Raw genomic sequence first — 24,486 nt, forward strand, 5'->3', positions numbered from 1 at the left:
ACAGAATGACCACTGCAACTAGCAATTTAGCACGAATTAAAAGTTAACAAGGTAAACAGCTTTCCTTCAGCGGTTTATTCATAAATGCACTGGTCTTCCATTTCAGACCACACTGATCAACAGTACTGTACAAGATGTTTTAGCAAACCGGTCCACAACACTGAATAACAAACTGGTCCATGAAAGCAACATCCCAGCAATTGTTTGCATTGCTGCAGTCCAGAGAAAGCACATTTTTTCTAACAGGTATTCACAAAAGCTTAGCACGCTTCCTGGCAACTTTAACTTGCACACTTGTGTCGTTGTGTTGTCGTAGGAACCTTGCATAAAAATGCATGCGGGTGACCAGGTAAAACTTCATGATGCGTGCAGAGAGCTCTTCAGAATGAACACCACATCCGACTTGTGCAAGGCTGTGTCCTTGTGTCAAATCTTTGACAATGCACCAAAACAGGTCTCCAAACACTACGTTGTCCCTTGTTCTTTCCGTTATGGCGCTCTCAACATCGGTAAGAAGTGACGTCAAATCTTTTGATGGCAGCTGGAGGGCACCCGGAACAAAAGACCGCATCTCTGTCAGAATGGCTGCAGATGGTACGTCATTAGTAGCAAGAAGAGTAGCCTTACAGTCCCCGCAGCCCAAAACATTTCTGCTTTCTTCACTACGTATCCTGCCAGGTAGTACAGAGCAGCATCGTGTGGAGTTGGTCGACCATAGTCGTGCTGGTTTGCATCCTCTTCTGGCAGCTTCTCCAACACAATGCTGTGCATGAGCTGTCCGAGCTTGTCTTCTCGCTCCTTCTTCTGATGAAGGACTTCCAGCCTCTTTGAGCTCAGGCTCTCCTCCATGGTGACGAGAACAGGATCCGCATCGTCAGTGCAATTTCCTTTTGTCGCCATCTTTAGAGGAGTGTACAGGCTCAAAAGCCTGAATATTTGGCCGAAATGTACTATCGTAGGGTGATCTTCGTCACCATCAAACGACCTCACGACTCCAAAAAAGCGCTGGGGAGAAAAAAAACTGTCAGTGTGAAGAGCAAAATAAGGAATGCAAAATTACATCAAAATGAATCCTAAAAATACCCACTTCCAATGGGTCCTGGTTCAATTTTGCAGTCAGCACATATCTCACATCCTTGTCAAGAAGCAGAATGATTATGTCCAGAACTGACATCAACGTGACTCGCAGAAATTCCGTCGTCAACTGAGATGCAAACAGCTTTGTGTTTTTTTCAATGCTGTTCTTTTCGGTTTCATTCAGCATGACCAGGAAGTCTTCTATCACCTGTAGCATGGCAGACAAATGCCCCCTTTAATATATTCGACTCATAGTATAACACAATAAGCATAAGGAAGCCCATTACCTTGATCTTGGGCGAGTTCTTACAGATGCCGGTAGCAGGGTGCTTGGCGTTAAGGACATCAAACAGGTCGTTAACCTGCATCGTGAACACTTCAGTTCCCTCACTGTCCTTTAAGCCTGGCTCACGCTGCTCTCTGTAAAACTTCATCTCAATGGCGACGCTCCTGCTGAATAACTGAAACAAAGGTATAAAAAATCAAGTATTTGCATTTAGAAAACTTGAATAAAAACTAAATGTACGACACCGGTTAGGTACCTGTGTCGCAAGTCTGACATTCATCTTTTCCAGCTTGCCTGGCTTGACGTGCGAAGATGTGAACTTTGGAACAATCTTGAGGTGGCTGTCCTTTTCAGCTTCGTACAGGTGCACGTAGTGTTGAAAGTTTATGCAGTTGGTGCCAGCCTGGTAAAAAACAGCAAGAAAGGCATAAGTAAATTTCATGTAGGCTATTTGTGCAATCCCGTTTGAATTACCTTTGCATATGTGTGTGTCAGGAGATGGTTTCTCACACACTTTATGATGTGGGGTACATCACATAGGAAATGAAGAAACCGTCCGTCTTCAAGCGTCGGGTGAGGAATCTTGTTGACAGGGTGGTGCAACTTTCCAGATATGCCAGGATGTGTCCACATTGATCGGTTGTTGCCTGCACTAGCAACACCCAGAACTGTTGCACCATGGCGCTCAAGTTGCAGCACCGACTCCACAACAATCTTGGCCAACACAGCCCCAGGAGCTGCCCCCCTAGTGGCGAAACTGACAATAGGCTGAACCCAATTGTGAAACAAAGGGATGAACATCAGTACAAGAGCATGGTCAGCCAAGATGGCCTTGCTTTTCTCTCCGGTGTTTTCAAACTCCACAAAGCCATCAAACTTGTACGTGGATTTGTTGAAGTCCACTCCCTCTCTCAGCTTTATTTCATCCAGCACGAGCGTACCACACGTCTCAAGATCACGCTTGCTTGAAAAGAATGCCTCGAGCACTTTCAGGACCACTTGATTGTAACCATACTCACAGGGTACACCTGAAAGCACCTGGTTAAGTCGACTTGTAGTTGGTAAGGGAAGCAAATTCATCTTGCGTATCAAATTGTAGGCTTTGGGGCTTGAAATGTGGAGAAGAAGGCAGTTCAGCACCCAACTTCTGGTGTATCGCACACCCTGTGGTCCCTTTGCTTCCATTTGTTTCAGAGACATCTTGAATGCTAGTTGTTGAAGAGGCGGAAGTGACATTAGATGCTCATTGATTGATGAGGATCTTTCGCTTGTCAATTTCTCTTGTAGTTCTGCCATATTCTTCATGAAGGACACTCTCGCAGCAGCTGCCCTGATGGCTTTCTCTTGAAGGTTTTTCACCTTTTTCTGTTTGCACACCTGCCTTTTTTTGCTTCAGAGAATTCTTTTTCAGAAGCCCGTTTTTTTTTTCAGTGCGGCAGAATGAACACGTTGACTCCTTAGCTAGTGCCTGGCATTTTTTTGCTTCTGAGAATTCTTTTTCAGAAGCCTGTTTTTTTCAGTGCGGCAGAATGAACACGTTGACTCCTTAGCTAGTGCCTGGCATCTGAGTGAAAAACCAGTGCTGCTTTGCACGTCGTATCCGGAGAATGCATGAAGGCTGTGCACTTTGTTTATCAGGTCACTAAGATCTAGCATGGTCTTAATGCTGACGCTCAGAAAAGCCTTTGCCTCGCGGCCTCTCGCACTTGCAGTTGCCACTCCGTCACTGCTTACAACGACGCACTTTTCGATTTGCGGCGCCTTATTTGCGGAGGTCAGTGTGAAAAATGCCGCAAACTTACCGCTGCCGTTTTCCTCAGTGATTCTTTGCCACGATGGTGGTAGCTCAACGCATTCCATTTCAGCAAACGACAGCGCGGATGGCTCGGGCATATCGTCTAACACGACATCGGCAGGAATTGTGCTGTAAGAAGCTTGTGACTGCGGTGATGCTGTTCCTTGGTCAGCGTTTCCATTGCTTTCTCGCTGCCGTTTCCGCCTCTTCTCCGCTGGCTTTGACAAGTACGAGGGCAAGTTCGGGAAGACTTTAGGAAGGGCACCCTCGACGAGACTCCACTTACCCCTCGGGATTTCAACAGTTTCTCCGTTGATCACGTGCACGTACGTTTTGCGAATGTCCTGATCGTGAAAGTGGATGGAGCATACCCTAGACTTCGTTGTGAGGTCCTTGTCTGCGCGGGGTATTGCCCTGTTCTAAGCTGCGCGAAGTCGCTCGTCGCTGGGAGCGGAGAAGAAATGCCGGACCGACGGGCTAGTGTCGTTCCGGTACCCGCTTGTACAGCCAGGTACGCAACACGTCGGCATGATTTGGTCGGCTTAGGGGCACCCACAGTCACCCACAGCACTGCATCGAACAAGGCAATCGATACGTTCAGGCAAACACATCGGTCTGAAAACGCGCACCACACAAAATCACCCGGCGACTGTCCGGCGACTGCCCAAACTGGCTGCGCAGCGCGGCTGGCGAGGCGAAATCCGTGGAGCCGGGTGCGACTGCAGCGCCAGTGGGAGCAGTATCGGTGGTGGTTCTGCGCAACGCAACGAAGTTTGTAAACGGAACCTATTCTAGTAACGTTGACTGCACCTACCCTCTCCTACACTCTCTCGCGCCACATGCTTCGGTTTCTGGGGAGAGGATAAGCGCGCGTGCCCACAGCTGTTGCTGTGGGATAGGGAGTGAGAGCGAAGAGATAACACCCGCTGGCGCGCAGACGCCGCGGACAACACCGGATGCCTGACATTATAGCCCGACTAAGAAATGCATTCGTATTTGAAATGCAGCCAATCTCGCAATGATTCGGCACCTACTTGTCCTTCATGGAGATATTACAGCAGTACACATGAACGGCGACTCCGTGGCGTGTCCTGGCGTCACCCGCTCCACAAACAGTGTTCAGACCCTGGGAAAAAGAGCCGATTAAACGGTGAACAGTAAGTCGTCGTCTTCCTTTGGCAAGGAGAAACAAACACTTCGCAGGACAGCGCAAAAAAGGAAACAAAACAAAAACGGCATAGTGAACACACCTGACACATCACTCTTCACTGCCCTGTTTTTTTGCTGTTCAGCCATAATGTTCATTAACCTAATAGCCCACCTAAGAACCTTTGAACAAAATAAATGTTGTCACGCTGTTGTAATAATGTTGTAATAATTTGTAATAATGTTGTAATAATTTAGACGTCTGTGATACCCATTCGTACAGGCGTATCTGCCGAAGAAACCTGTTAAAATGCAAGGCGTCGCATGTTTCCTTTTTTTTTTTCTTACAGTATGATATTAATGCGTCATTATGAAGTGAACGTGCGTACATATAAAACGAACACTCGCAAGCAAATAAAACAGGTCTAGTTGGTACGATTTCACCATGAACACCAGAGAAACGTTCTCTTCTCTTCGTATGCATATTTACGGTCTGGTATTAAGACATTCGCACATAGCCTAAGTCACTGTACGCGTCCGTAGTGGTTACCCTGTACTCTAAATCGTTTCAGTACCTTGTGCTCTAAATCGTTACCCACTTTTTCTGAACACACCTACTATACCAAGTGCTCTAAGTCGTTAAACACTTTTTTCTAAACGCGTCTGAAAGCCCTCTGTGTGAGGCCCCAGGGACGACTTTCAGCTCTCCCATAGTAGAAAACCGTGTACTCTAAATTGTAAAAGGAACCCTGAAACGGTTTTGACGATTTTTTGCAAAGACATTGGGCCGGTAGACCAAGTCCCAAGGGTAATTTAGAGACTGATTTCAGCTCTCTGCATAAACTGTGTAATTCGCTACAACGCTTTCAAGTTGCGAATCACTCCAGATCGCTGCACATCGCTGCGGCTCAGCCAAACGCGTTTTCATCCGCCCATGCACAAAGCGACACGCTCTGCCCCACTGACGTCATCATTCCCAGCTGATCTGATTGGCTGTGGAACGCGCAGCACAGACTGCCGGTATCGAATCTGCGGCGGGATTTACGCGTATGCGGTCTCACGCCACGTCGTGACGCAAGCGCCGTGAAGGCGGAGCTTATCCCCGAGCGCTCGAAGGAAGAGTTGAGGGCAGTTAAGGGTGAAAGGCGGAGCGGAGAAGGCTGGTACGTTTTTAGTACTCGTAGCTCCGTTAATAATAGGTGTTTTGGTTGAACTCTGGTGCCAATGATTTGCTCCAGTAGTGCTCTAATCAAAAACGAAATGTGAAAAAACCATTTCAAGGACCCTTTAACAATTTTTTTGGGGCGAAGCTCCCTATGCCGTGAGTCATGCGTCGGCGATGTATGTAGTCGTCGTCGTAGTAGTTGGTAGACGGACTAGAAGAGCGGCACGTGCGCACCCTTTTCAAGTGAGGAGGAAACCGCGCAAGTTAATCTTAAGTAAGAAGATAGTTGTTTCTGATGAAATAACTTACAGAGACGAGTACTTTTGGTGACTTAGCCCCGTATTCACAAAAACTCCTCGACTCGACTTTCAACCTTCACTTGAGAGAGTTGAGCACTGCGCCGCTTCTCGGCTGAAAATGGCACTGCGCTTTTCAAGAATCACAGCAGATTGTCGTTGATATGCAGTGACTTGCCCTGCCTAGACACGGTGCTCCCATCGGCTTTCTCTAGTGAAGGTGAAGCGTTTGAGAGAAGTGGCGTTCTAGAATACGGGGGTCAGTCAAGTGAAGGACGAAATTCGAGTCGAGGAGCGTTTGTGAATACAGGGATTAGGTTTGAATACCAACTCGAGCATGTGACGGAAACTTCTTACTTAACACATGAGACATATCAGTGACTAATATACGTCAAGCAATCTCTTTCGTCTCATCCTAATTTTCAATAGCAATCTCCAATAAAATTTGCCTTGAGTTTGATGCTCACCAAAAAAAACTTGTAACAGAAGGACGCACTTTGAGCACTATCTGACCAGAAAGTGTTGCCACGTTAAACTTGCTGGGCGTAAACTACCTGGTTTCAGCAAGGTTTAGCGAGGGTTGGGTCGCAGTGCCATGAATATCATGAACTGTAGTATATATATACATGAACTAAAAGCGGTGAATGGTGGGAAGTAGACACAAAGCGCAGGTCGTGAGAAAGTGCCCGAGTGCCAACTCTCGTTTAGTTCATGAAATGTCCGCTGGACGGCGGTACTTATATATGCTGAATGTATGATGAAAAGATGCGAGATGGCGGTACTTGGAGTGTTCAATAGATGGACGGGCGGACAGACAGACAGATGCACGATAGGACGGACGCTTCACCCCACTCATCATCATCAACTCCGTGCTTATGATGTGATTTTTTTAAACAGAGCTCGTTCTTTTGGCCTCGCGGTACAGAATTATATCGCGCCCCTCGGTAGGGCACTGTATTGGGAGGTTTAAATAACGATCTTACGTCTGTGCAAGCACTCGCACGTTACCAACTAAGTCCATCTCTACGTGTATAGTGCCCAATGGTCCTATCAACTGTGACCCACAGTCCTCCCATTTACCGACTGTGTAACGTGCCTTGCTGGCCCCCCATCACTGTCTATAGACTGCATGCCCCGGAATCGATGTAGCTGAAGCGAAAGTGGTGGACATAATGGCCGCACTTGGGAAGCCTATGGTACCCCGACACCGACATGCGGTCATGAGTCACCCGTGGGAGCACATGGCCGCAGCGGCGTTGCCAGGTCATCTTCGTCACTTCGTTTGGCGATGGGACTGGGGCTTGTTCCCCACTCGCGATCGGCTACAAAAACCTCCTTGGGCTACAACGATGACAGGTGGTACGCGAGTCCACTTGCCCTAACTGCGTAATGATTGAGGTCAACCGGCATGTGTCGGTAGAATGTGTGGTCACCCGCCTTCTTGACGTGCGGTCCATGCTGGTTTTCGTGACCAACGTGTCCGGTGACCGGTTCCGATGGGGGCGTTTCGCGGCATTCGTAGTAGTTGCCGGCCTGCTCAGCCTTAGGCGTAACTGCAGCAAATCCGTCACTGAGAATGGCCGTTTATGTGCCTCGTGACCACTATTGAGGCACATGAGGCGTGAGGTGTTCGCATTTCTACTCGTCTTCTTGGGAGAGCTCAAGTTTTGGCGTCATTGGTTATGCTCTTTTGTCAACGTTGAGCATGAACGGGTGCTACTTAATTTTCGGCCGACATAGTGCGAAGCCGTACCATCAGGTCAGGGTTGATGAACTTGTGGCCTTGCCCTCTGTAACTGCATTCGCCACCTTGATATCTCATGCCCTGGTGATTCTACCACCAAGTTCATGTATACTAAGGAAAAATATGTGCACCTACCCATTCACCCATTTGAACGATTCTTTATAGCGTCAGTTTTGAGTTATATGCGTTTGTTCATCTGTTGATCCGATTTGTGCTGTTTGCTGTATGTGAAAATTTAATTATTTTTGTTTTGTTGATGTGATGTGCAAGTGCGAAAATGTTAATGTAATCTTGAGTACTGATTCGTCACACATAACCTATGATCTGTACATATTGTAAATAAATTCTTTCCATACATCATCTGTCATTCGTTGATACCCACATGACGGCTTTATGCTCTCCCATAGTAGAGTAACTCGTACCCTAAAGTGTTAACAAGTCTTTTCTAAACACGTCTGTTTTTCACTCAGGGACAGACTTCTGCCCTCCCATAAAAGAGTACCAAGTGCTCTGAATAGTCAAACTCTTTCCCTAAACACTACGACCTTTAGCAGCAGCGTGAACTCAGTCGCACAGTGATTTTTGTGAACAGTGCCCAAGTGTACTCTTGTTGCTCAACTTACGTCAGCAAAGTCTACGGATGCCTTGCCCTGCTTCGGAATGCTGAAGGGCTTCCACCGCAGCTGTAACAAAACGATAACGCAATCAGCGCTACAGCGCTCTTGCAAAAATCAGCGGCGCTCCAGGGCATCTTTCAAAAAAGTTAACTGTTGGGCGAGTTGGTGCTTTCACATAGAAACAATCGTGAGGCCGCAAATATACACAACACACAGAAAAAAACCGACGAGGATGGGCGCAAACTATTAACTGGCTCTATTGAAAAAATATAAACACCTTCATGTATCAACATCATACGCAGGGGCACCGCCACAACAATCACAAACATTTAAACCGAACGAGAAAGAAATTGGAATTCGGCATTGTACAACGCAATCGAGGTTTCACTTAAACATTTCTACCTGGCTTAAATTTTCGTGGTTGTTGTGGCGCTGCCCCTGTGTATGATATTGCTATATAACTGTTTATCTTTTATGTGAAGCTTTTGAAGGCGTGCGTCTGTCCATTCATTGTATGCATGTAGTAGTACGTAGCCACCGGGGGCACATGCCCGTTCTAGAGCGGGTATGTGCGACAGGGGATGCGAGATGGGAAATGACGGTACTTAAGAGTGTTCACTAGAAGGACGCACGGACGGACGGACAGACTGACTAGCAGACAGACGGACCGATGAATAGACGCGCGGACGTACGGACAGATGGACGCACGAACAGACAGATAGAAGGATGGATGGACTCACGGATGGACGCATTGACAGCTGGACAGACGCATGAATTGACGCACGGATAGTCGCACGGACGGACGGAAGCACGGGTGGGTTGACGTACGACTTGTAATTGGTGATGCTTGTATTTGATAAATTTAAAAGTAGATAGCTGTACTTGTAGTTGATGATGCTTGTAGTTGATAAATTTAAAACTAGATGGCGGCACATGTAGTTGATAATGAAAGATGCGAAATGTTATAATATGAATGATGTCACATATGGCGCATACCATTGGTTGAAGGCAATAGTTCAACGATGTATGCTAGGGGGAGCGTTGTAAAGAAATTCGCTCGCTGTTGCCGTGTGCTCGGAGTCGTCGGATGGTGGTGGTGGTAGTGGTTAGAAGAGGAAGAAGGCACCTCATTTCGGCAGCCCGGTAAGGAGCACGAACTAAATACGTAAGATTCACGGTTTACCAATGATTCCCTCCGGAGCTTCGCCCACTCGTCATCATTCACCCCGTTGATATGCTGCGATTTTTTATATAGCCAATTGGTAGTTTGCGCCCTTCCTTATGTCTGTCCCTTTCTGTGTGTTGTGTATAGTTGCGCCCTCACGATGTTTAAGAGTATAAAAGGAGCATGGTAGTAGTAGTAGTAGTAGTAGTAGTAGTAGTAGTAGTAGTAGTAGTAGTAGTAGCAGTAGACGACTCGTAGCGGCTACTGCTGCTATATCGTAGTGTGAGCGCAGTAAATGAGTGTCCCGTCTTTCTCATCTCTATAATGCATCATAATCAGTGGCCTGACTGACAGTGCTCGATGTGAACATTTATGATAAAAAAGAATGATCAGTAACGTTCTCGCCTACATCGCTATTATCTAAAGAAAAGCTACTTATAAACCATGCAAACATGCGCCGAAGATATGAATACGTACGCATTCATGCGAATAATATTAGTATGCTCGTAGTGCAGTCATGTGACCTGAAAACGCACCTGGTTAGGGTTCGGGTGGTTGGAGTTCCAGTCGGAGGTGAGGTTCTTGTTTCCATTGTACTTTGTGAACGGCGTGTGCTGCACCGATGGTCTGATGCGGTACAGCCAGCTGCAAGTATAGGTGATTAGCATTAGAGGCATAGTGGTTAGAGCATATATATATATATATATATATATATATATATGCTCTATATATATATATATATATATATATATATATGCTCTATATATATATATATATATATATATATATATATATATATATATATATATATATATATATATATATATATATATGCGCGAAGCAAATATTGCCCCTCAGTCAGTATCATGCCGGAACCATTATGTGAAAATCGTCGTGAAGCATTTGTATTTAGCGTATTCCGGTCTGCAGCGATTGTGAAGTCGTATGCTCCCAAGCTGCAAACAGTGAGCATGCGGGCTGTTTGTGTTCGAGCGTGGGGGTTTACTGCGCATGAGTGCTCACGGCTCCACTTGGTCCACTGGCTGCCGCGATGGCAGCGCCACTTTTCACCGTGCTATTCCTTTTACGTCGTAACTTAAGCAGCACAGAATTGAGTGGGGCTGAATATATATTCACATACTTGATTTTCGAGGACTGGCGTGCACGAGGATATCAGACTACGTGACCACGTTGAATAAAGTGATCGACTACAGTCCAGCTTCAAGGCCCTTCTGCTAGGCTGCGCAGCAAACTTTTTTTGACAACTTAAAGCATTATATAAAAATATAAATCCTAGTCACAGTGCGAAAAGAATGCTGCAATATATCATTACAATTCGTGCTCTTTTAATTTCTACTACGATCTTATCGCACGTTCTGGCCACTTTCCGGTTCCCTTAAAGCGCTTTGTCTCGACCTGACTAGCCCGGTTGAAGGCAGACAAGAACAGAGGGCACAAGAAAAAAGCTATACATAGTTCACTGTGCGTGATGACCTTGAGCACTCTTCACGAAACGAAATGGCCCTCTCCAGTTGCGATTTTTGTGCGCGAGCATGACTCACTGTATAATACTAGCAGACTACAGTGTGCCGTGCCGGCCCGAATTCCGTCTGGTCCAAACGCCTGGTCTTAATTTACGTCAGCTATTGGCCAATGGCACGCTAGCTGTTTTTTGACGTCAAGCAGCAAACGCCTGCTGCTCCGAAGAAAGTGAGCACGGGCCTCTGTATTCTGAAAAGTGGCGCCTGAGAGAATAGTAACTACGCGCTTTGCTTGTAAACACTCCTTTTCGCGCATGACAACACGATTTGACTGAGCTGGCCATAGCAGAGTCTGCTTTCCATGGGATGTGTTTTGTAACGAAGTTCAGGGTGCTTCATGAGGCATTCGTTAAGTGCGGCCTTATTTATGTAAAAGAAAAGCAGTAGCCGGAGAACGATGGAAGTCTGCGATGAAATTTTAGTAAACAGACGTTGCGCGGGAACCGGCGTTTCGACAAGCAGATTTGTCTTCTTGAAAGATTGATTTGTGGCTTGAGCTGCTGCTGCATTCAAGAAGGCACCAGGATTGCCGTGAGGGGAATTTCAAAAGGCGCCGAAATTTAAAGTATTGATGTCATTTAAAAGTATTCATGTCATCTATGCACCAAATTATTCATGCTTTTTAGTCTATTTGCCTCATTTGTAGCTAAATAAAGCAAAAAGAATGATTGATTGATATGTGGTATTAAATTAGTATAACGTCCCAAAACCACGATATGATTATGAGAGACGCCGTAGTGGAGGACTCCAAAAATTTCGACCACCCGAGGTTCTTTAGCGTGCACCCAAATCTGCGCAAGCTGGCCTGCAGCATTTCCGCCTCCATCTAAAATGCAGCCACCGCAGCCGGTATTCAATCCCACGACCTGCAAATTAGCAGCCGAGCAACTTAGCCACATTAGACCACCAAGGTGGGGCCCAAATAAAAGAAGCATGCAAGTGTAAATGGAATATTTAGTATTCATGAATAAGTAAATCATGTTTGAATATGTAAAACCAGAACTTTGGAGGTAGCCAAAAAACAGCCATGGCGCCGACTGAAATTTTTCGTCGCCAAACGGGTGACAAAGTTCGCATTTTGGGGCAAGTTACCCACCAACGGCAACCCTGAAAGACAAGTCCGCTTGAAGTAAGGTCAGCTTCATCGCCACCACTGCTCGCGAACTCTCACACCTATTTTGGTACTTACGCGGAGGCAGTCGTACTCACGTCAAAAAGAAACCTCAGGTACAGCTTTAACTTTCTATAATGCAAGTGAAACATTGAAGCCCCGGGCAGCCACAACGGAAGTGACGGATTCCAGCTGAACCTCAAGATACCGCTGCCTATAAACTCTGAGAAAATAGTCTCACGTCTACTACAAAATACACACGAAAACAATGTCGAAGCATTTATACAAGCGCCTCAAGGTACTGAGGCCAACGCAATCGCGACGTGGACGAAAAAGTGTAGCGAGGGCATTTCAGCCACTGATTTTGTACAAGACGTGCTCATGTGAAAAGCAAGGACTAATTGCCGTTCAGAACTGGCAACACCTCTCTATCGTGCGACTAAATGAAACGTGGTGGTGGCGAATTTATAACTAAAAAACCATTCAACTCTGACAAGGGTATGCAGAATGCACAATGCACAATGCACAATGCACAACACACAATGTCCATGTTAAGATTACGAAGAAATACAAGGGACACGAAATCTCGGTGGTCGCTTTTAGTGCCTTCAACTTTCGCGACACAGTGGGCGTAGGAACAGTGTCTTTTTTTAACACCTTGGGATTGCATGAACCATACAACTTATGAGCGAAACCGCATTCAACAAGGTGCTGTCTGTAATAGTACTCAGCCTCCTACGTTACTGACTTTAGTGTTGGCACCACTCAACAGGAACAAAACAGATTGATGAAATGAGTATGTTATAGAGCAGGAAGAATATCGTATTTACAGTATGTACATAATGACATATGCGGAAGTGAAGTTTATATTAGCAATACAGAGGGTCTTCATTGGCACCGGCAATGCAGTCTGTCTGACATAGTACTGCACTTTTTCAATGAAATGCAAGTGGTATGATGGTATGGGGTGGCAATGTCGTGCCAGAATTGTATAAGCGAAGTTTAGGCTGTACGTGGAGAAATGCGATGACATTATCCCCCTTATTTACCATAAGCGTGTCGTGCTCTCTAACACTTTTTTTTCTTACCCCCGTCAAGCACACTGTTTCTGGGACGCACTATTGGCTCCCGCAATACCAATTTCGGGCTCGTGCAGTGCGCACGGTGTAAACGCATACCCATTTGACACTTTGATAAAACTAGTTCCACAGATTGCTGTATCCTCTAGCAGTAGCGACAAGTTCACATGTTCACGCATGCACACAAACAAAAAACTCAGTTTTTGCTCTTGAACATAAGACGCAAGCGCGTCACAGCATCGAAAGCTGGTCGTTGTGATCCCAGTGAGGTCGTGTGTCAAGTTTGAGCAAAAGCAACGACGACCCCCTTTTTTTCCAAACTCGTGGCAGGGATTCATGTCCTTTGGTTTCTGGCCTGGTGAGTCACTATTTACAGGTGACGCAGCTGCTAGACACTGCAGCTAGCGATGTATTTTCAGATGATATAATGTACAGCCTCCAGCATTATAATGTATCGCGCGTGCGTCGACCGCGGGCAGTGTCAGCGCCTTACAACGGCAATAATGCGCTAGACGTGGAGTCGCGTGCGCCGGCGCACAAAGCAACGCATTACAAGCTCCCGTGACGTCTGCCATACTGCTCTTTTCAGGGCGAAACATTCGCTTTCTTTGTTATAAAGAAGCCCGAATTACACACAACCGCAGACGGCTAACAAGATTGCCTTGCGCATTAACTTTGCGCAGTTCATTTCGCTACGGTGGCAGAAAGGAAAGCAGTAACAATAAATGTTGGGTTTTACGTTCGGAAACCTCGACATGATTATGAGAGGTGTACGGGATTGGCTCCGGAGTTTTGGAACAACCAGGATTCTTAAGCGAGCACCTGATCATAAGCACACAGACCTCTAGCAATTCAACTTTATTGCAGCCGCCGCGGCCAAGATTTCAACCTTTCGCTTCGGGGTCTTCATTTGAGCACCATAATTGCTACAGCACTGCATTGCCTTAACAGTAAAGATCAATAGAACGTGCATCGATAAATCACAGCTTTTCTTCGCACACATTCTTTTGTTCGCACAACTATTGTTTTACTTCATGTCTTCTATAACAGAGGCAAGAAATGGCAGATCAAGAAAGGCAGTGAGGTGAACCTGTCCAAGGTAGCCGCTTTGCTACCGCGTACATACGAAACGGAAGGCCTTGTGTAAGATACTAATACAGGCATTACGACAAGGCGCGCATCGTACTGAAAGGAACAGCGTGGTAGAGGACACTTGCACTAGCTTTGTTTAGTACGGTTGTGCGTACTGCCGGTATCGCAGATCATCCAATGGATCATCGCCGATGTAAGGCGCTGGTACAGCACGCGGTCGACGCTTGCGCGATGCACGTAAAATTGTTGGAGGCTGTTACATCATCCACAGCGGCGGTTATAAGGAATCTTCGGCTCGGAGTCTCGTGTGCTGACGTCTCTTCCACTTCGACTTCCCAGACGCCGATGTCGTCGAGAGCAGTGGCGTCGTCGACTTGTCACTGGAGTTTGTTCTGTGCGCGCCAATAGCACCTGCCTGCCCGTAGCCAGTAGAAAAAGTCTTTATCTCTTCTAGCATGGGCTCGCACACCTGCAATGGGGGGGGGGGGGGGGGGGGAACACAAGAATAAAAAAAGGCACATTAGTGCATAAAATAGCATAAGCTGGCGTTTAGCCTTTAAGCTACAACCCCCGTGAGAAAAAAAATAAAGTCAACGTTTCGCCTTAAAGCGACGCAAAGAGATACCAGAAAGTTGAAATGGTAAACTTAGTAAGGTTAGTAGCTAACTCGCATTGGATCAAATGTGGTGTAACTCTGTATGCAAAACACTGGTACAAGGGAATACGGCAGCTCTAACAAGCAAATTGACTTTCGTTCTGTATTCGCTTCGGCGTCACAGAACAGTGCAGCATATGTAGAGCTATCGGCTGTCTGCTGAGACCCGCTAGGAATATACGGTGCGCACGACCACGAGTTACAACACCCTAATCGTTAAAGAACGGATTTCGTCCCGGAGGCCCACAGCCGGCCCTCCTCTGCCTTATACAAACATGCACGCTTCGCGCGACGATGTACGGGGGAGGGGGCCATCTGCGACAGCTCTCACCCGCGGCGCAACGTTATCGCATGCACCCTTCGCGCAGTAGAGATAACTGGCTCGTTTCATCTCTGCTTCGGTCGAGTTCATCGCTAGCGCTCTCGGGCTTTCAATAGCGCATATAACACAGAAACATAGATACTGACTTTTAGTGCAACCTTACGGCAATAGCAAATATCCCCCCAGAGTCTCCATATAATTCGTACGTCAATAATTCCGACTGGCAGGCGCGGAACACACCGCACTGTCACATTCAAAACACGAGGAGTCAAATTTTGAAAGCCCTTTGTCAACTATCCAGATGAACGATTGCAAGTACAGTTGCGAAGTACCAACGAAGCCATGATTGATTGATTGATATGTGGGATTTAACGTCCCAAAACAACGAAGCCATGAATTAATATACTTTTGCGAAATAGAAATGTACCCACTATGCCGTAATTCGTCATCCTTACAATAGCGAGGTAAGCACTTCGCGTCTGGAAGGCACAACGCTCACTTACGTAGCTTCACACTTTGTGGATGCTTTGGCTGATGACGATGAAGAATTATGACGGGGCTATTTGTAATGTGTTGGGAGGTTTTAACAGCCATGCTGTTCTTGGCCAATCTTTTCATATCCGGTGACCATCATAGCTCGTAGTAATATTTACCCACAAAAGTGAGTATATGCCACTGCGGATGTGTGCCATTCGACCCACCGCTCCCACTGCTCACTACTCCCACAACTCACCAATAACTCACTCCCTCAAACAGCTGCCACTGCTCAATACCATCACAACTGACCACTACGCCCACTACTCCCCCCAACAACAACCACTGCTCACTACTACCCCAACTCACTACTACGCACACTACTTCCTCCGACCGCATCTACTGCTCACCACTAGGTCCACTAATCCTCCAACCACTACTACTGCCCACTACTAAAGCAACGGAACAACAGGTCTGCTACTCCCTCCAACTACTACCACAACTGACCACTACACCCACTACTCACTCTAACCACTACTACTGCTCACTACAACAACAACTCACCACTATGCCCACTACTTCCTCCAATTACTACTACTGCTCTCCACTAGGTCCACTAAGCCCTCCAACCACTAGTACTGCTCACTACAACCACAACTGAACAATAGGCCCACTACTCCCTCTAACTACTAGCATTGCTCACTACTGCCTCAACTCACCACCATGCTCACTCCTTCCTCCAACCACAACTACTGTTCACTACTGAGACGTTCCCCGCTACGCCACCGATCGCCAAAGAGAGGGAAGCCCCTCAACCCCTTTTTTATCCGGTTCCCTCTTGGCTACGTGTCTCAATTGCTTTCCACATACAGGGATTCGTGCTGGGGCCGGGAAGTAAGAGACGTCACGATCTTTTCTTAATCATGGACGCATTTAATTGAATAACAAGTGCAAATGGCGTACACACATAGCGCCCGTGAATGACCTCTTTGTTACACAAAAGCACCTAGTTCACTTCAACAAATACTCGCGACACGCGAAACAAGATACATATGCGAGTAGCGGTGGCAATACAACGGTGCCTCAATACACAGTAAACGTACAACGACACAAATGATAAAGTGATAAATTAATAAAACCGCGCAATGCCTCAATACACCGCATTCCTTCCCGCAAAACTCGTTCAAGTAAAGGAGGTGAAGTTCGTCTCACAGAATGTCCATGTAGTCGGAGTCTCGGAGTTGGCTGCTCGAGTCGGGGCCGAAGGTTGGTTCTTCACATCGCGGTCTGATCTGTCTCCTTCCGTCGCCGTCTTCATCGTCTTCGTCATCGTCGCCTACGTCGTCCCTTTTAGTGGTTTCCATCTTAGCGTCTCTACCATTTCGAGCTCATCGCATCATCTCTCTGACTCCCTTCGACTCTTCACATCGTATCCCTCGGACCCCCAAGCTCGTCTCGTAGTCCCCTTTTTGTAGGACCCGACTCCGCCCTACCGCGGCACCAAAACCAGTCCGCCACTCCACGCGGCATATATTTTCTTCTCTGTCCGAGTGTATCCTCTTCGGCGGCCGCCCCCGCGGCCTACACCAGTAGAAAACCCTCTCCCAAACAAAGCCGAGCAAGTAACAAGGTACAAACTCGAGCCTCAGGGAGAGTGAGGGGCGAGCTTCCGATGACACTTTAATTACGGGCGAACAATGATCCCGATGTTTTCGGTACATGGCGAGCCGATGTCCAGACCAAGTTTCAACGTCTCCACGCAGCTCGGTGTCTCTCGCAAAATTCTCCGTAGCCGCCGCTTCCTTGTCATTCACCGCCGCGGGCGGCCATCCGCGCAGAACGCAGTAATGAGCCATGGAGCCACGGAGTCTGACGGAGAGACATACTGGACACGCCACAGGCACTTGCCGCAAAGGTCGCATTCCCCGAACCAACAAAAAGGGTGTTCTGCTGCTCCCCCATGCCACAGATCTGAAGGGTGCGCGCCGATTATTGTACTCTGTCACATCATCTGTAGACGACAAGGCGCCGCCCGGTCCACGACTTTGCGTGGGGGAGCCCGTGAGAATAGTAGACATAATCCTTCTGGTACTTAACTCCGGAATGCCCTTTATGCGTGAGTTTGAGAAACGAGCGCACACATCTCGAAAGGAGCGGGGTTCAGTCCGTGTTTGCGGGGACGTCACAATCACTTCACCTTGCAGAAGAATTTTCCCAGCGGGGAAATTCAAACACGAGAAATGCGGGCGCATAACGCCTACGGGTTGCGCAGCGAAATTGAGACATTGCGGCAGGCTTAGGAATACTATACGCGAACACAGTACCCTTGAGAGTCAGCCGTGGCGGTGGCGCGTCGCTGAAAGGAACCAATCAGATTGTCGCTGAATCATCACCCACCACGAAGCAGTTTGATTCCGTATTTCTACCGCGCACAACACACTTGAAACCTTCAGAATCACTGCAGAAACTCGTGGGTGACGCGTGGACAAAACGCACACTGGTCACAGCTGCTCGTCGGATGGTTTGGCACGCAGCGTTCAGTCATGAGTACGGAAGGTTCACTACCATGCGAGCACAACACACACTTCGCCTGCACTGTCCAGTCTCGGCACAACTAAACAGAGCATACACACATTTCATTACGCTTTCATTCGACGCATGCACAAACTTTTAAGATCTTATCTAACATTTCAAACCAAACGAAAAGCGGGATGGCGGGAGAACATTGGTCATACACACAGCAACACCGAATTACCCTCGCGTACCATCTCCTGTCTGGCCTCATTTCAAAACGTAATCAGCAAAATAAAACAAGTGTACAAGCCAAAGCTAAACAAAATAAAAGAAAACTTATACTTCGACACAAGGCCTCCACTAAAATAACAAGCACAATGACCAAACAAAATTTACAGAACAAAAATGACATACAACATTGCGGACTCTTCTGACCCTAGCCGATCCCCGAGCGCTCAGCGTCTACCCGTATGCAGACCTCTTCCCCGACTCCGAGTCCCGGACCCTCGTTGGATGGTCCGAACTTCCACCTACTCAACTCAGTCGCGGAGTGCGAAGCTATCTGACAAGACGACCGCTGCGCATGCCCGGGTTTGGTGCGGTGTACATCCAGTATGCTGCAGTTTCCCTTAGGCCCCACAAAAACCACCCCTTTGCAATCTAGGCATTCCTCAATCTCATCTACTCTCTCCAACGTTCGGTCTACCACCGTGTCGACCAAGACTTCGACAACTGCATCCTCAGAAAACCCATTCTCATCCAACTCCATATCTGCTACTCCTAGTGGTAATGCCTCATCGTCTCGTGGGACCTTCGTGGTAGAAACCGCAGCTAAACCGTCTGCACACGCTCCAGCGACCTCGACAACCTTTCTTTCACCCAGTGGCACCGGGGTGCCAGTGTTCCTCTCAAACACATACTCGCCCAATGGCGGAACATCCTCCTCGATCACGGAAATTACATTAACCACCTCCGCACACGCTGAACCGTGACTCATTTTTAAGGAGCTTGTTTCCTCGCGGATATTTACGACTGCGATTGACCTCTGCGCGTCAACATCATGAGGAGGAGTCGCGTCTAGGTTTCCAGATTTGAATTTTCCCACCCTCTCCTTGCCTTTGTGAATGCGGCCGCCACCCGTCGAATTCCAATTTCGTCGCCGGTACCGGCGGCATTCTCGCCGAATGTGACCAAACCGGCCACAGTTATAGCACCCGCCAGCATAAGGGAGCTGCTTCGGGAATTCTTGCCCATTTTGTGTCGCCTTTTTGCGTACTGCCAAGCTCTCCACGAGTTTTTCGAGGCGGTCAAGTCGGCCATGCATCTCATGAACATCCGTATCCTCTTTTACGTATTGAATGGGTATTGAATGGCTGCTCGACACTTTCTCATTCTGTTCCTCCTTGACCGCTATGGCAATGGCTTCGTCAAACGTTTTTGGGTCTCGAGAGAGAACAAATCTGCGGACCGGATCCCTCAGGCCTAATAAAAATTGCGAGAGCAATTGTTCGTCTAGAATTTCGCGGCGCAGTGAAGCTTTCACCGGATCCTGACTATCGGAGCTCGCCAGGGTGGCGGTCCCGAGGATGCGCAAGCGACTTGCAAATGACCGCACCTCCTCCTCTGCCCCCTGCCTCGCGTTTTAAAGATAAGTGGCTCCGTATCGAACCTCTTGAGGGCCAAATATTTGAATTCAGAAAAATTTGAAGCCGCAGCGACGCCATCATCCCACCACGCAAAATCGTGCGCCGCGCCTACCATCTTGCATCGTGCTATACAGATCAGCTCATTATCCCACCATCCACCCAAGCGACCAACCTGCTCCAAAATTTTAAAGAAGACCCCAACATCCGGACCCGTATCACCTCCCGTAAACGACGGAACCATGTCCGCTAACATTAACGCACTCATTTCTAGTGGGTCGTCTCTGTCGGTCATGTTGGTAGTCTGCTCGTTAATTTTGCCGCCTCTCCTTCCCTAGTACGAGGGTGAAATCTCGCACCGTTGCCCTAGCAGTAATCCCACCGCTGCCACCACTTGAGACGTTCCCCGCTACGCCACCGATCGCCAAAGAGAGGGAAGCCCCTCAACCCCTTTTTTATCCGGTTCCCTCTTGGCTACGTGTCTCAATTGCTTTCCACGTACAGGGATTCGTGCTGGGGCCGGGAAGTAAGAGACGTCACGATCTTTTCTTAATCATGGACGCATTTAATTGAATAACAAGTGCAAATGGCGTACACACATAGCGCCCGTGAATGACCTCTTTGTTACACAAAAGCACCTAGTTCACTTTAACAAATACTCAAGACACGCGAAACAAGATACACAAGCGAGTAGCGGTGGCAATACAACCGTGCCTCAATACACAGTAAACGTACAACGACACAAATGATCAAGTGATAAATTAATAAAACCGCGCAATGCCTCAATACACCGCATTCCTTCCCGCAAAACTCGTTCAAGTAAAGGAGGTGAAGTTCGTCTCACAGAATGTCCATGTAGTCGGAGTCTCGGAGTTGGCTGCTCGAGTCGGGGCCGAAGGTTGGTTCTTCACATCGCGGTCTGATCTGTCTCCTTCCGTCGCCGTCTTCATCGTCTTCGTCATCGTCGCCCACGTCGTCCCTTTTAGTGGTTTCCATCTTAGCTTCTCTACCATTTCGAGCTCATCGCATCATCTCTCTGACTCTCTTCGACTCTTCACATCATATCCCTCGGACCCCCAAGCTCGTCTCGTAGTCCCCTTTTTGTAGGACCCGACTCCGCCCTACCGCGGCACCAAAACCAGTCCGCCACTCCACGCGGCATATCTTTTCTTCTCTGTCCAAGTGTATCCTCTTCGGCGGCCGCCCCCGCGGCCTACACCAGTAGAAAACCCTCTCCCAAACAAAGCCGAGCAAGTAACGAGGTACAAACTCGAGCCTCAGGGAGAGTGAGGGGCGAGCCGTCCGATGACACTTTAATTACGGGCGAACAATGATCCCGATGTTTTCGGTACATGGCGAGCCGATGTCCAGACCAAGTTTCAACGTCTCCACGCAGCTCGGTATCTCTCGCAAAATTCTCCGTAGCCGCCGCTTCCTTGTCATTCACCGCCGCGGGCGGCCATCCGCGCAGAACACAGTAATGAGCCATGGAGCCACGGAGTCTGACGGAGAGACATACTGGACACGCCACAGGCACTTGCCGCAAAGGTCGCATTCCCCGAACCAACAAAAGGGTGTTCGGCTGCTCCCCCATGCCACAGATCTGAAGGGTGCGCACCGATTATTGTACTCTGTCACACGGTCTGTAGACGACAAGGCGCCGCCCGGTCCACGACTTTGCGTGGGGGAGCCCGTGAGAATAGTAAACATAATCCTTCTGGTACTTAACTCCAGAAGGCCCTTTATGCGTGAGTTTGAGAAACGAGCGCACACATCTCGAAAGGAGCGGGGTTCAGTCCGTGTTTGCGGGGACGTCACACTACTATCACAACTCAACAATAGGACCCCTGCTCCTTCCTACTACTACAACTTCTCACTGCTACCAAAACTTACCACTACGCCCACTACTACTGATCACTACTCCGTCAACTCATCAGTAGATTCACTACTCCCTCCAACCTTTACTAGTGCTCACTACTACCACAACTGACCAATAGGCCCACTACTCCGTCCAACGACTACCACTGCTCATTACTACTTTAACTCACCACCACGCCCACTACTTCCTCTAACCACTACTACTGCTTACTACTCCCTCAACTCCCCACTAGGCCCACTACTCTCTTCAACTACTACCGCTGCTTACTTCACAGTTCCTCCCACTACTTCCTCCGACCACTACTACTGCTCACTACAACCACAACTGAACAATAGGCCCACTACTCCCTCCAACCGCTAGCACTGTTTACTACTACCTCAACTCACCACTGCGCCCACTATTTTCTCTAACTACAACTACTGAACACTACTACCTCAACTCATGACTCGGCCCACTACCACTGCTCACTACTCCCACCACTGAACAATAAACCTGTAGCGTCATCATCATCGCCATTCATCATCATCGTCATTTTTCTAGCCACCGCGCTGCGCCTCTCGTGCAGCTCATGCGACAGCTCGTGGCGCGAGTGGTGGAGAACGAGCACCAGGCCTGGCGGCTCGGACGTGGCAGCCGCTGCCGCTCCACTTCGGCCATGGCCTTTCATAATAAAGTGGCGAGAGAACGACACGACCACGTTGGCCGCAGTCCCGTCTTCCTCTCTTTCTACATTGGTGACCTGAAAGACACGCCCTTCGGTGAGCTACCAGCTGCCATCTCCATCTCCCTTGACGTCTCCCGCAGCTGAAGTTGTTGCCCGCGACATGCTACAGCAGAACTTCCGAGATGCTGCTACGATGACCAAGGACCAGATGACAGATTTGCTAATGGCAGAGCAGCCAGCACAATCCATACCCACCACACAAGCGGACATCCACCAGGCTTAACCGACGAGCACGGGTGCGCCAGCCAAGTCTCCGGTAGAGCATATGCCTTCCGGATCCCTTGGCCAACATCCGGAGCCTTGGAAGGGCGACACCACAACGCAACAATCTACCTTGAATTCAGACATGACCCTCATCATGACCCAGGCGACTACCGCCTTTACGCGGAACATCGGCAGACCGATCACAGTGGACCTAACTGCCTGCAGTGACTTCCGTGCGCTATTTAGACCACGGCGTTTCCACGCCCGCCGACTCGGTCATCCGTGCCGCATGTCAGCCCCACTGCAACGCTCAGGTTAGTGTTCCTTCGGCGGCTACGTCCGGGCCGGAACTGCCAGCCCACTGCTCCTTGTCAACAGCCATGTCGGCGCCATGTGAGCTCTGGGAGACGCTGGCGCGTCCTTTATGTTTCAGTACTCGGTCGTGCTGGTTCCGTTTCAATGCATAGCACCATCTCACCACCATAACCGGCTCGGCCTCTCCGGCGCCCTCCCACGGATCCACCTGTGTGTACCTTTGTCAGATACGGATTCTCGAAGCACCGGTTGCGCTCTCGAGTGATCCCACCAAGTCATCGTGGGACGCTTGTGTATATGGCCACAGCGACCCGGCGCTGCCATCTTTGCCCACTGCGTTCCTCCCAGTGTCGCCCGCCAGAGACCCGCTGGTTGCCGATTGACCGTTCCCGTTGACGACCTGGACTGCTCATGGACCCCGTTTCGTTTTGCGAACCTAACTCGCTTGTATATACGCTCTCATTATTTTCATTCCGGCTTCGTTTCTGCGGGGGGGGGGAGTAATCTGTAGCGTCATCGTCATCGCCATTCATCATCATCGTCATTTTTCTAGCCACCCCGCTGCGCCTCTCGTGCAGCTCATGCGAAAGCTCGTGGCGCGAGCGGTGGAGAACGAGCACCAGGCCTGCCGGTTCGGACGTGGCAGCCATTGCCGCTCCGCTTCGGCAATCGCCTTTGATAATAAAGTGGCGAGAGAACGACACGACCACGTTGGCCGCCGTCCCGTCTTCCTCTCTTGCTACAAACCTAATACATCCAGCCACTGGCAATGCTTCCCCAACTCACCACTAGGCCCACTATTGCTTCGGCTGCTTCCCAACTTCACTCGCCTACTTCATGCCACGTCAATCTCACTTCATTTCTACTTCGCTCAAGCCTACTGTGCACCGCCAACTTCGTGAGCCATCAGTGTCCGCCAAGCGGAGCAGGCTGTTGCGAAGCGCGCCTCCGACGACGTTACGAAGGGCGCCACGAATCTCTCAACGCTGCAACCACTGTTTCGAATTCCACCGGGAAGGTCACCAGCCGTTTGGTAGCGTAGGTTTCTCAGCTCGCGACTGCTTCTGCGCACAACTTATAGACGAGCGGACGAGACGACGGTGAGTTAAACAAGGTTCATGTACAGCATATATACAGAGGCGTTACAAATTCGGCACTGGGGCCGACAGAGATACGAAGAGCCGAGCTCTTTTCTCTAACACATAGCTCTACTCTGAAATTGGTCTGCTGCTAACACATAGCTCAACTCTTTATAACATAGCTCTCTGACACACAGCTCAACTATCTGTCACAAAGCTCTCTTCTCTGACACACACGTCTGCTAACACATAGCTCAACTGCGACACACATGTCTGCTCTCACAGAGGACTGCTGCTCGCGACGCGCCGCGGGGCTTCTTTTATATACACCGGGTGGATTCTTTGAATAACAAAATGTCCAACCAGAAGCGCCGGTGGTCGTGAGGTTAGAATCCTCCAATGGGGTCGCCGCTGGGCTGCGTCATTCTTTCTCATCGAATCTGGAGAGGCTGCGCTGCAGGTGGCTGCACCCAAGGACGAGGACGTCGCCAAACATTGCCTCACCCCCCCCCCCCCCCCAGACAGGAAGACGCCGATTGCCGGCTCGACGGCTCGCTTGCTGA

At 48.8% G+C, this 24,486-nt stretch overlaps 2 protein-coding genes across 2 annotated transcripts in view; both read right to left on the reverse strand.

Moving 5' to 3' along the window:
- The window catches only part of LOC142761764 (homogentisate 1,2-dioxygenase-like), a 41,543-nt gene extending 27,034 nt beyond the window's left edge, over positions 1 to 14,509 (reverse strand). Inside the window, exons 1-4 of the mRNA XM_075895815.1 lie at positions 14,375 to 14,509; positions 9,828 to 9,936; positions 8,133 to 8,192; positions 4,193 to 4,284 (exon numbers count right to left, since the gene is read on the reverse strand). Of these exons, the coding sequence (XP_075751930.1) occupies positions 4,193 to 4,284; positions 8,133 to 8,192; positions 9,828 to 9,936; positions 14,375 to 14,379 (266 nt within the window). The 5' untranslated portion in view covers positions 14,380 to 14,509. The remainder of the gene's footprint in view (positions 1 to 4,192; positions 4,285 to 8,132; positions 8,193 to 9,827; positions 9,937 to 14,374) is intronic.
- Positions 11,771 to 24,486, reverse strand: part of LOC142817881 (uncharacterized) — a 219,502-nt gene continuing 206,786 nt past the window's right edge. The window contains exon 21 of the mRNA XM_075895814.1: positions 11,771 to 14,583. Within this exon, the coding sequence (XP_075751929.1) occupies positions 14,392 to 14,583 (192 nt within the window). The 3' untranslated portion in view covers positions 11,771 to 14,391. The remainder of the gene's footprint in view (positions 14,584 to 24,486) is intronic.

The sequence above is a fragment of the Rhipicephalus microplus genome, chromosome 5 (genome assembly GCF_043290135.1).
Source record: "Rhipicephalus microplus isolate Deutch F79 chromosome 5, USDA_Rmic, whole genome shotgun sequence".
Taxonomy (NCBI): domain Eukaryota; kingdom Metazoa; phylum Arthropoda; class Arachnida; order Ixodida; family Ixodidae; genus Rhipicephalus; species Rhipicephalus microplus.